The 12,507-nt window shown below is 43.7% G+C and overlaps 1 protein-coding gene across 1 annotated transcript; it reads right to left on the reverse strand.

Moving 5' to 3' along the window:
- Positions 1–81: 81 nt before the first annotated feature.
- LOC117554630 (histone-binding protein RBBP7) lies at positions 82–8,409 on the reverse strand. Its single transcript, XM_034229084.1, has 12 exons — positions 8,191–8,409; positions 7,381–7,525; positions 6,748–6,893; positions 5,448–5,624; positions 5,239–5,354; positions 3,922–4,082; positions 3,694–3,820; positions 3,539–3,616; positions 2,915–2,991; positions 1,728–1,785; positions 1,455–1,565; positions 82–953 (listed from the first exon to the last, which is right to left on the reverse strand). Exons 1-12 carry the CDS (start codon positions 8,204–8,206, stop codon positions 882–884), a joined length of 1,284 nt encoding a protein of 427 aa, XP_034084975.1. The 5' UTR covers positions 8,207–8,409; the 3' UTR covers positions 82–881.
- Positions 8,410–12,507: the final 4,098 nt, after the last annotated feature.

Below are 12,507 nucleotides of genomic sequence, written 5' to 3' on the forward strand. Positions count from 1 at the left end.
CCATGGAATATAACAAGTGTTTCTGAAATAAATGACATACCTCACCTTTAAAGAAACTCAAAATTCACATAAATGAGAAACTTCTCTTTGAAAAGTTATAAAAGTTTTATTGCAATTTGTGGTGCATGAAACAAAGAACAATTTCACATTATGTAACAACAAAGAGGAAAAGCAAAAATATGTCCGTTTCCCTCAAGTGCACTAATTGAGTCCCACAGCCTTCACCCTACCAAACTGAGGAGCCTATGTACCCTGTGAAGAGGAACACAGCCTCTTCTTCAAAGAACAGCCACTTAAGAAGATGATGGAAGAGGAATAACAGCTATACGTGGGGAAATCAGGTTGGTTTTTAACGGGTTTCACTCTGGACAGATGTGGTCCGTTTCAGTTCAGTCTTCTACTGTCCAGGTTTCAGAACATATCTGTGTCTTAAGGGCAGCCTACTAGCTAGAGATGTTCTTGATTTCATGTTGTTTTTGCACGAGCCCAATAGGACGATCCGACCTTAACAACAGGGGCTTCAGCTCCCTGAACTGTGGAGGCACTAGCAGCTCCCTGAACTGTGGAGGCACTAGCAGCTCCCTGAACTGTGGAGGCACTAGCAGCTCCCTGAACTGTGGAGGCACTAGCAGCTCCCTGAACTGTGGAGGCACTAGCAGCTCCCTGAACTGTGGAGGCACTAGCAGCTCCACAGGCAGAACCTCCTCCTGCTGTTCACGGCTGCAGAGCCACAGTCCAGGCTGTGTCTAACTCTATACTTTGTTCATTTAGAGCGGAGGGAGTACATTTGAAGTCAGAGAGGGAAACGACGGGCTGGGTGTGGAGCTCAGGGAATGGAAGGTGGGGGGGGCTTGATGGAGGGAGACCAATGCCAAGCTGGGTTATGATCCCTGAGCCTCCAGCTCTGAAGCGGGGGTGTTGTCTGGCTCCTCATCGTTGTAGATGTTCTCGGCCTGGAGAGGAGAAGAGAGGGAGGACACACATTAATGCACACATCTGACAGTGTTCAATAAGAGAAACCTCAGAACCCCTGACCCTACCTGTGGAGGGGTTCAGTGATGGTTAGCATCATCAGGGCTCCCACCACAAAAAGCTATGAGAGCTTGGAGTATTGCAGAATGTAATCTGTGGCAAACAAACTGTTGTTGCTTTTAACACAAAAGCTTCACCATCCATCAGTGGGGTATTTATCAGACTCGGGAGTACTCGAGTCCTGCACGCGGACTCGCGCACATTAACGACCCGACACAGAGATATAGTCTCGAGCAGCTGTGAGGCGAGTTCCCATACCACGCGCCCCCATTATTCTCAGTCTAAAGATGTGCAGAGAAACACCCCCGACTCGGACTCTCCTTGGGTGACTTGGACTCGAGCACAGGGAATGAGGACTGACTCGACTACAACACTAGGGTTAACAATCAGGAAGCTGAAGTGTGAACGGCGGCTGTATTCACCATCTGCCAGACTTGCATGATGTTGTCCTCGGACACAGAGCAGATCACCCAGGGTTCATTGGGGTTCCAGGTGAAGTCAGAGATCTTGGCCGTGTGGCCCCCGTGGATGAACTGATGGAGGAAAGGAGGAAATTAGAGGTAAACAGGCAAGTGGGACTGTGACCTGTCCAAACCCAACACACCTCATGTGATCATGAGCATATCAAAGACATTATCATCGTCACCTCACACTCTGCTGTGTGTGTTCAAAAGTCATTTCAGAGCACCACTCACCAACAGCTCGGGGGGGCCGTCCTCAGCATCTTCTGCCGACTGCTCCTCTCCGATTTTACTAGATGAAAGAAAAGTGATCAAAAGGTGTAATTGACACAACAGCATGTATAGCACGTAAAGTGTTCCTTTTCCTCTTTAACATCAGAGCGTTGGTCGCCATTAGGGCTGCACGATATCAGAAAAAATTGACATTGCGATTTTTTTCCCCTTGCGATATGAAAACATACAGGAATTGAAGAAAAGACAGTTGTTTTTCTTCCGCAAACCATCCTTTCCTGAACTTTAATGCTATACAATTGGTATTTTTTTAACTATATTTAACCGGATGAAGGATTTTAGTCACGGACGCCTGGATCTGAAGTTATCAGAGCAACGAGCTGAGCTAGCTCGGTTAGCAGCGCCAGACTGCCCTGGAGAAACACATGAAACTACTTTATTCAGTGTTTCTACCTTTAATCACGGGGTCCCTTCGCTCTGGAGATTTGATGGTGGTTTGCTGTGCATGCAGAGCCTGCATGTCACTCACTCAAGTCCCCCTGATACGAGAGCCGTGCAAGTTTTCCTTTTGTAGCAAGCAGCAAAAATAATTGTAACATGACGTGTTTGAGTTCATTTGCCTTCTTAATAATCATTACAAAAAAAGACATTTCTTTTTTTCTTTAATCGCACGTCCACGCGATTATCGTCACGACACGATATATTGTGCAGCGCTAGTCACCATTATTAAAAGCTATTTGTTGTTGTATTAAGCTATTGAGCATATCATTACAGCCATATGTTAACAACTTGAATACCCTGCAGTATTAACCCTGTGCTCTATGTTATCTAAAGTAAACATTAGCATCAGCATGCATGTGATGTTAGGAAACAGACAAGTCAGAATTAGAGGTAGACTGATGCATGAGAAATCAGCTGGGGGGCTCAAATAGTGACATTGCTAAATTGAATACAGAAATGGCCGCTTCATTTTGAGTGTCCATTAGAAACTTCAGAGCATTGACTGCTCTTTTCCTGCGTTAAATGCCCTACTCATGGTCAGAAAGCTGTCGGGGAAAGAATGAAGCATCCATGATCAGCATGTAGCTCCGCCAGAGAGCAGAGTGCTTATGCTTATTGAATATTCTGTTCAAACTGTCCACAACAATTGCATGTACATTTAAAGAAATGGATTATGGGTATGTTTTTACCTGAGGTCCCAGACGTTGAGGCGTCGGTCGGTGCCACTGGAGGCCAGGATGGTCTCGTTGTGAGGAGACCATTGTACCTGAGGGGGGGACACTCAGTCACTGCACCTCAGTGTGATGGGGGTGTACATGCATGGACGCTTTGTAAAAACTCACAAAACCGTTTCAAACTATTAACACTTTGGGATTGTGTTCCATAAATGAAAGCATTCACACAAACGGGGGTCTGCTTGTTTGGGGTCAGAAGCACCGTTTCTGTGGACTGCCACAGACCTCTGTCCATCAGACGGGTATCAGACTGTTCTGGTATCAAAAGATAAAGCCTAACGGTAAATGTACAGCGCGCTTGTGTCAACAAAATGAAGTACATGATATCTTAGCGTTAGACTTCCTCTCAGCACCATGGAGCCGCTAGTTCTCGTGCTCACTAGCTGGCAGGATTGCATTTACATTGTTATCCACAGCACAAGCTGGAGCACGTTTCCAATCCCTGACTTTGGTGTGTTGTGATTTAGACTATGACTATGAATTGACAGCTTATCATAACCCAACATAGTTGTGTTTTCTATATTAATGACACCTTCTTTCTAACAAATAAAAAACATTTTGAAGCTTTGAAGTTCTTACCTGGAAGATTTCATCTTTGTGGGACTCGAAGGAGTGGAGCTTCAGTTTGAGGTTCCTCAGATCCCACAGTGCCACAGTCTGAAATACAAAACAAGCTTAGCATGAAATATGTATTCAACTTATTTGAGTTCAGAGTCCATAGTTTTCTCCTGTACCTTATCAGCGGAGCCAGTAGCCAGGATGAACTCGCTGTAGGGGTTGAAGCTCAGACAGTTGACCTCAGCAGTGTGAGCGTCCACTGCGTGGCTGGCTTTGGACGTGGTGCTGGACCGAGTGTCCCATCTGGTGCAGGGTTCAAGAGTCAGAGGCAGCAGCACAAAACCATGAACTCAAACTTTGAGCAGAACCAGACCACAAAGTGCACATTCAGCATTCACACTTACATCATGAGTTTCTGGTCGTCAGCCACAGAGCCAAACAGGGATTCGTGGAGCAGGTGCCAGGAGACATCCTCCACCACGGCTGTGTGACCGGTGAAGATGGTCTTGGCGTCCACGATCTTCCCTTCCTTTGTGCCCGCCCCTATGTCCCAGAGACAGATGGTCTGCAGAGTAACAAAATGGGGATCAGTCACTTCTTTTACCCCTTTTACCACTGTTCATACCAACATCCGTCATCGCAACTTACACTAAAGAGTGGGCTGATAGAATCCCTGCTAAACAAGTGGTTTTCAATTCTGATAGTCTCATATTCCCAGTGGCATGGCTGCGTTTCAACAGGCTGGCAATTATAGCAGGTCATGTCAACTTGTAACAGCTGATCCAGATTGGTGGGAGACGTGTTCGCTGAGTGAGTTCAGAGAGTTGTAAATGGTACAGCTTCAGCCCCTCACTGTGCCTAACCTTACAGCACTAAACAGGTGTACTCGTGTCACTGTTTCACTATTAGTAACACTGTTTCTATCTTCCTCTTCAAAAAGTGCCATCTGAACAATAGAGCTAGTATTGGTCAATTCAACAGATGAACAGAATGTGAAGGGGCTACAGTTCTGATGACATATGAAATCACTCCTGAAATGAGCATGCTTAGCAGCTCGTCCTGTGGCACCACGAGCTCCTCTAGAAGCCACAGTGAGTCACTGTAGAGCACATTTCTCTCTGTCCAGAAGATGAAGAATCACAATCAAGTTCATTGCCAGGTATGTTTACACATTTAGGTATTTACACACAAATGTAAATATACAAAGAACCTTAAAAGTAACACAACAACTAAAACACTTAGGGCAATGAATATATGGCAACATGTGGAAACTAAAGTGAATGATGTGAAGTGGAGCTGTGTGTCAATAACGCAGCTGTCAAGTTACATTTGGTTTATTGGATTGAATGAAGTAACAGAAACAAGGAGGTCTAGGATGAAGGCAGGCTCCTTCCCTTTGAGTCCATAAGGCTTCAAACATTTGGATGAATACAGCAAAGGCTAAAACACAGCCAAGACGAGGAAAATAACCACGTATATTTACTTGAGTACAGTGCTTTAGTATAGTATTGAAGTACTTTACTTGAGTGCTTCCATTTGTTGTGTGCGTAATAGGGCTGCACAGTGAATTGGAATGAAGTTATGGCACGGAACAGTGCAACATCCAAATGGTACTTCTGGTAGCCTAAACGGGATGCGTCTAAGGGGGTTCTTTCTGGAACAGCCTCTTCTCTGCACTAAAGAACCAGGGCTAAAAAGGCATCTTTCAGTTGTACACTCACATGGTCATCAGAGGCACTGAGTAGGTTGCCGCTGAGGTTTGGGTTCCAGGAAAGGCCGTACCCTTCTTTCTGGTGACCTTTCAGCCTTAAGTCAGGACTGCACTCCCCACTGGGATCTGAAGCGCACAAAGCAAGACTGTGTTTACCTTCAGGGTGTGTGATTACCTGGAGTCATGTGCATCAGTATACGAGCACAACAGGGATCTCACCTGGCTTAGCTGGGTGCTTATTGTAGTCGAACACCAGCACGTCAGAGGTGGGGGTCTTGGTGGCGATGATGCAGTGATTCTGTGGCATGTAGCGCGCTCTGTTCACCTCCCCCTCGTGGTTGATCTTGATTTCAATCTCAATCTTCCCACTTACAGAACCAAAGCCACCGAATTCTGATAAGAGATCCAAACAGACTTTAGCACACCCGAAGCAGGTTCATTGACACCAGTTGGTCAGTTAGTTCATGTTAGTGGGGGCTGATCTTTTATTAGCTCGTACATGATCAATAATTGCTATGACGTGGAGCCTGGTCTCGACATCTTTCAGGATTCTAGCCTCACTGCTTTCTCTCCTGTTCTCTCTTTTTGATGTGTGCCTATATGTCTCTCGGTTTTATTCACAAGTGTAACCAAATCTGCCGGGAAACAGTTCATTAGTCAACCATTTTGAATGGTTTTTCTAAGCCACATGCTTGTCAATATTATACAGGCCACTATCTCAAATAAAAACCTTTTGCCTTTGTATGATGCACATTAGCAACTGCCATATTGGTATTGGCCACAACAAACAAACAAACAATGAGTTGTTTTGGGCCATTAAATCCCAGTTAAAGTATCTCTGTATTTTGCTGGCAGAGTAAGTTTTTAAGTGCTACTGAGGCCAGTAGACTTCACTACAAGGAACGACATGCTTGCCAAAATCTGTATTTCCAGCTGACAGAAACCCGATATGTGTAATTGTGCCATCATCAGAGGTGGTTTTTGGGCAAAGCTTAGGGCAGCGGTGCTCAGGCACCATTTGAAAGCTGGCCTTGAAATGAAAAAGGAGAGACTCCCAAACAAAGAAAAAAGATTATACCCCTTTATTTTGAAATATATGCTAGACCGGTTTTGTGTGTAAGGAAATGTAAACTGTACCTTAAGATTATTCGGAAGCCAGACTAACATACTAACACTTCCACCAACAGAGCAGTGAGCCTTCAGTCACCCCCCCCCCCCCCCAACAGCAGGGCACCCATCAACATACCTGCTGGAAGACAGAATAACAGAGTCAGCACAAACCATTGAATGAAACATTATTACTTCCCTCACTTCATCAAAGATCTGAGCTACACAGTGCTCAAACCAGTTCCTGGGAAACGCATGAGGCCTAACACACAGTGTGTGTTTTGAGTCAATCATTGAATGTAAATACTAATATAACATTGTCCATTTGTATATGACAAATGCACACCTACACTCTTGACCTGGTTATTAGTTTAACAAGCAGCTATTCAGATGTGACTCCTGGTGTAACTACCTCCTTTTTCGCTGTCGTAGTGCGAGGCATCAAACTGGGCGTCATCGTTTGGTACCTGCACACTGGCAATCACAAGGTGGTTCTGCTCATCTGATGTGTGGGTCCCCAGAACCAGCCTGTGAACGGCGTAGTCCTTCCCCTCGGGCCTGCAGAGAGCCAAGCAGAAGAGGCTTTAGATCTGTACTTTGTAACAAAGATAGCTTCCCTTTCAGTTCAACATGAGAGGCTTTTCATTTGAACACCATTCAAATGTGATACTTTAAAGTTCTCACAGACAAGCCTGGACTGTTACAGAGTTCCGATAGTAAAAGGAAAATATTGCAATTTTAATAAAAATGTCAATATGGGTTGTGTCTGTCCAACTCCTGACCAGATGTTGACTTTGATGCACAGTTGTGTTGTTAGCGAACCCAGGAGAGGACCACCAGAACTGGATGTTGAAGGAAAACATCCAAAAGGAGAACCCGTAGCTCCATAACCATGTCGAGTTATGCAGGTGCAGAGCCACTCAGCTAGGACAGCGGGCCGGAGGACACAGGCCATAATAAGTAGATTGACACGACACTCGTTGACACTGCTGTTAGTGTTCAAACCACGTCTCAGGATCAGTATGATTGGGGAAAATGTAAATACCTGGTGACATCTGGGAGCCACTGGACGGTAAGACTAGGCCACTCCAGCGCATGGGTCATCACCAGGTCGTACAGGAAGGGTGTGTTTTTCTTCCAGATCTTGTACTCTTCATTGATGACCCTTTCTTCCACTGCATCGTCATACACTAATAGAACAACATGGTATGAGAGTCAGGTACAGCAAACAGAGGCAACTAGTGTGTATTTATAATCAGGAGATTGATGTGCTGTGTATTAAGCACACACAGGCTAGGGTTACATAGTATGAGCATGCTGGTGCTGGTGGAGAAACGAGGTTCAGTCCGGGAGATGCGCAGGGGATACAGGCTATGGTTACATCAGGGTCTATTTAAAACTATTCAAGCTATCTTAATTACATGTTAACGCTGATATGTGACAGAAGTTTGATAACAACGTCAATACAAAATAGCTGATAGGGTGGTTACTCTATATTGTTAACCATTTTCCCGTCATAACTTTTACAGCTCGCTACCACCCACTGACGTCACGGTGTGTGTAGGTGGGGGGGCTGGGGCAGCGTCACAACATGCACACACTTTCAATGCAATTCATTCCTGTCTGGGCCATTGGAATGAATTAACAGAGCATATTACTGACATGACCTTATTTTTAAAACACACAACCGAAAACAGCACACAGACATGCTCAAAGCATCGACACTCCTGCTGATAGGGCTTCACTAAGCTAGCATATGATGCTAGCACCCATAGCAGTGTTAAACGGCCGTGTCGCTAACACAAAGCGGTGCACGAGGAAAACGGGCCACCATATGTAATTCTAGTAAACCTACCCTCTTTATCCGCCATGTTCTACCCTCTGCACTTTGTCACGATGCTCGAAAGCAAAGGAACTAAGTAGACGCTGTTTTAGTGGACACTCCTGTTCCCCTAGCTAATACTGCTTTGGTTGTACACCACTACAAAAGTAGGCTCCTTCCTTTTCAGCGCCGAATATCTCTGTAACTATTACGCATGCGTCAACGTGCGAGTGCCAACGAGGGACAATGCTGCGCGCGGACTGCGCATGGGGAAAGGGTGCTGCGCAGACAGGTTCACGCCTCCTCTGAAAATATACTCAACTTCTGGCCATTGCTATTTGATCACAAGAGTTTAAGGGCAACAGCACTCGGACCGATGGCATGAAGTGAGGGGGCCAATGTACCCGCTTCGCCCACTTTTCTCAGACTTGATCTCAACTACACACCTGTACAGTTTTGTGAATGCAATGCATCTTAAAAGGATATGACAATATCACAGTCACAAAATCTTCTTCTTTGCAATTTGAAAGTAGTCAATTAATAAAAAATAAATTGGCATAGTGATTCATAACTTATACCTAATATACAGTATGAGTATTACTGATATAAAGTATATTATGGGTATATGATGCACAATAGATGACACTATATCTCCAGTCATGTATGTGAAATAAAATGCTAATATTTGGTGAGAAATCAGAAGTGAATCAGACATCAGCGACCATGCTAATTTTAGCATTGTAACTGGATGCATGGTAACCACATGGTAACGTAACTGTGGCCTTAGCTCAAACTTAAAGTGGACCTATCATGCTATATTTGAATAATATATTGTAGGGCCATACCTATATAAAACATGTCTGCGAATTTTTTCAAAATACCAAACAGATCCTGCATTTTAGCCATGCCTCATTTCACTCTATTTGCTCTTTTTTAGCCCTGGGTTGCGGTCCAATAGTCCATTTAGCTTAGGAACCTTCCTAACGGAGTGAAATGACCCGGAAGTCTCTCAGTGGCAGCCATGATAAGTGCCGTTCCAATTCTCCAAATGAAAGGAAAGAAGGTTTCAAACTTCCTTTATAACCTCCTTTAGCTTAGGAACCACTGGACCTCCCTAACCGAAAGGAGAGGAGAAAATGCTGCCCCACAATGCATTGCAGCCGCTGCATTTGCCATCACAACAGTCGGCCGTTCACGGAAACAACCGATTATGACCGAGAAATGATATCATGAAAGTTACGGTGCTTATTAAGCATTTTAAAACGTATGTGGTAAGTTGCCAAAGTGCTTTGTTCTGAACGTTCATCAGTATTATAATCAAAAAGAGAAATATGAACGTTAGTTTTTACTGAAATGATCAAATAAAGTCAACATCTCACAGTCTTTACTGAGCTGTGTGGAGTTTGTTCAACTTTTAAAAGATGTTTGAATGGTGATATACACAGTGATAGATGTTAAGGACTAATGTTTATAATAAATACATTTGTATTGATTTTAAGATCTTTTCATAGTTCATACAATCATACGTATTGGGATCATTTGTATTAATGTGGACCGGAGGGAGAGGGTGAAGAGCATAAGTTTCACTTTCCTTTTTTATTTCAATTCCAACTTTGGTCATGAAGAATATGTTTCTCTGTTGTCCCCGTTCATAAAGCATAAAGCAACAGCATCAGAGCACGGTGCAGAGTCTCTAGATGAGTTTACAGTAGTCCCTCGTTCTTATTAAACATCCATGTTGTAGTCCGCTGTATAGAAAACTGTAGTTTCCATAGTTTCCCCACAGCAGCAGACGCACATTCAGGACGTCCGCTGGCGCATCATAAACACGTTGGATAGTGAAAGTGCAGTCGGATTCTCTAAAGTACCGCAGTCTCTTCTCCTAAGTCCTTTTGAATTCTCCTATCCACTATCCCTTAACCCCGTGACGTTTCACTCAGAGGTCAAGGAATACGAGATAGGGTTAGAATTTAGGAGCTGATTTTTGGATTATTGGAACGCAACCCTGTTTTTGCAAGGGCTGAATCTGAGAAGCTGCTTTTGTGGCAGACTACAGCGCCACTTACAAGCCTGGCATATTTACTACAACGTCTCCAGCGCTTTCGAACGGCAATGGCTGTGGCTGTCTCCTCCTGATAGGTGGAGAGTTGCCCATATAGGCGGAGCTCCTCGTTCCTGACGTCGGAGAATTTTCAAATCTGGATCAGTCTGTATTAGATCCGTTGCAGCCCCGTTTTTAGAGATTTGGGTATGGAGGAAAAGAGAGAGGGTTGTGTTTTCTGACACTTGGTGAATTCCCTGACACACCGGGGACACATGTTCATGTATAAAATACGTAGGCCTACAAAGGTGCATTTTGCATGATAGGTCCCCTTTAAGGTGAGCTACACAGCAACGCAGTGTTTTTCAACCTCCCTTGAAAATGTTTATACTTGTGTCCCCCAAGTGGTAGGACCTTATGGCACTTTTCCACTGCAGGGCCTCACACGGCTTAGTACGGTATGGTTAGGCCTTGGTAGGCCAGGCTCACTTTATGAGGCGTTTCCATTACAGTTTAGTTACTGGGGTAGTAACTATAGTAACGCAGTGTAGGCGGGGCGATCGGCTGTTCGGCGGGCGGAGCGATGCTGCGTAAAACTGCTGTGACGTCATCTTCAATGCGAACCACAAAACCAAAACATCAGCCGTTAGCTGTTAGCCCTCAGAGCTCACAGCTCCTCATATCTGTTCAGAAACTAGACAAAAGCCAAACAAGTACAAACCGCAGACTGTCTGTGTCATGGCGAATACAGCTGGTTTATTTATGTCTGTAGGCCGTTGTTGTGAGTGTGGATGGTCGGAGCATACTGTTAGCTTAGCCTGATCGATCCGATCTCCACACACGCATTTTAAAAGGTTTTTCGCCTGCCGTCTGTCTGCAGACTTGTCAAAGCATTAATTCATGGTTTTTACTAACCGGTATCAGTATGTTGTTACTTCGGCATCATGTTGAAACGTATTACAATTAAATCACGGTAAAATATGTTCATTTTGTTGTAGTTGTAGCCACCCCCCCCTTGCCAGCGATTCTCTCTGACCAATCAGCAGTCGAGTGTTTACGTCACTAGTTTAGCATATTCAGCCCGGTTGTTGGCCCGGTAAGAACCTCGATTTTGGAGGGCCAGAAAAAAGGTGAAAAAGTACCCGTTAGCCGGAACTACCCCTAGTGGAAACGCAACAAAAAGCCGTGCTACGCGCTGCAGTGGAAAAACGCCATTAGAAAGGAACAAACTTTTAGTTTTGTAGTGGGAAATAACCACGAAAGCCTCATTATGATCCCAATGAGTTTATTTTATAAAAATTCCATCATAAACAGCAAAAACAGTTTATAGTTAATAACACATTTTGAAAACGCAAAACATGTTCCAAATATAAGCATTAAAGGATATAAAGGAAATGAAAGAAGCATGAGTTTACACACAGAATGGTCCTCATCACAAAATAAGTAGGTCTTTATCTCATGACAACAGAAGCAAAATAAAGGCAACTGGCACAGAGTTAAAAGACACAGTAGTATAGTGTGATCTTAAATCAATGACAGTAAACCTGCACAGAGACGATGATATCTGGGGATTGAAAAGGCGTTTAAACTAGGAAACAATGAACACGTTCCTATGACAATCATCTAGAGTACAGTAGAGCATGCCACTATAAAAGCTTTGAAATATACAGTGATCTATTCCACAGATACACAGAAGAACAGATGTATTACTACAACAAAAGTAAATAGACAGATACATCTGAGATACGATGTGTAACCCAGTTGTGCACAACACTTGATACATGTATCTGTATTTCCATTATTTCCATTAATCCTTTTCTGGTTACATAAAAGAGTAACATATATGGTGATGAATAATGTTTGACAGTTATTAAATAATCCATTAGTCCCTCCCATAATTACCTAATATAAAAAAGCTATCTCAAGCTACAACTACAGTGATCAGTACACTGAAATACCCAACATATATCATAGATGGTAAGAGAGTATATAAATACAGTATGTAGAACCTATCAAATGATTTTCTACACATTGACAGACGTAATCAGTCGTGCAGTACAGATATGAAGTATGATTACTGGTGGATGGCTATCTACACTGTGAGATCAGTTCAGGGGGAACACGGCCATGGTTTCATCGGGCCTTATGTGACATGTTGTATAACCATTGTATTACATCCTGTCACATACAGAGTGAATGCACTGATACTGTATTTCCATTGTGACTATTCCATTGTTTCACTAACTACTTTAAGTGACCTTCTGAGCACATGTGATAAGTCTTGCTCAAACGATAATTTATGAAGCATG

This window comes from Gymnodraco acuticeps, unplaced genomic scaffold (assembly GCF_902827175.1).
Source record: "Gymnodraco acuticeps unplaced genomic scaffold, fGymAcu1.1, whole genome shotgun sequence".
Classification (NCBI taxonomy): Eukaryota; Metazoa; Chordata; class Actinopteri; order Perciformes; family Bathydraconidae; genus Gymnodraco; species Gymnodraco acuticeps.

Coding starts and splice junctions, on each gene's coding strand:
- LOC117554630 (XM_034229084.1), bottom strand. Junction 5,625..6,747: donor CTACGACAGCGAAAAAGGAG/GTAGTTACACCA, acceptor TGGATCTCTTAT/CAGAATTCGGTGGCTTTGGT. Junction 4,083..5,238: donor TCAGTGCCTCTGATGACCAT/GTGAGTGTACAA, acceptor GTTACTCTGCAG/ACCATCTGTCTCTGGGACAT.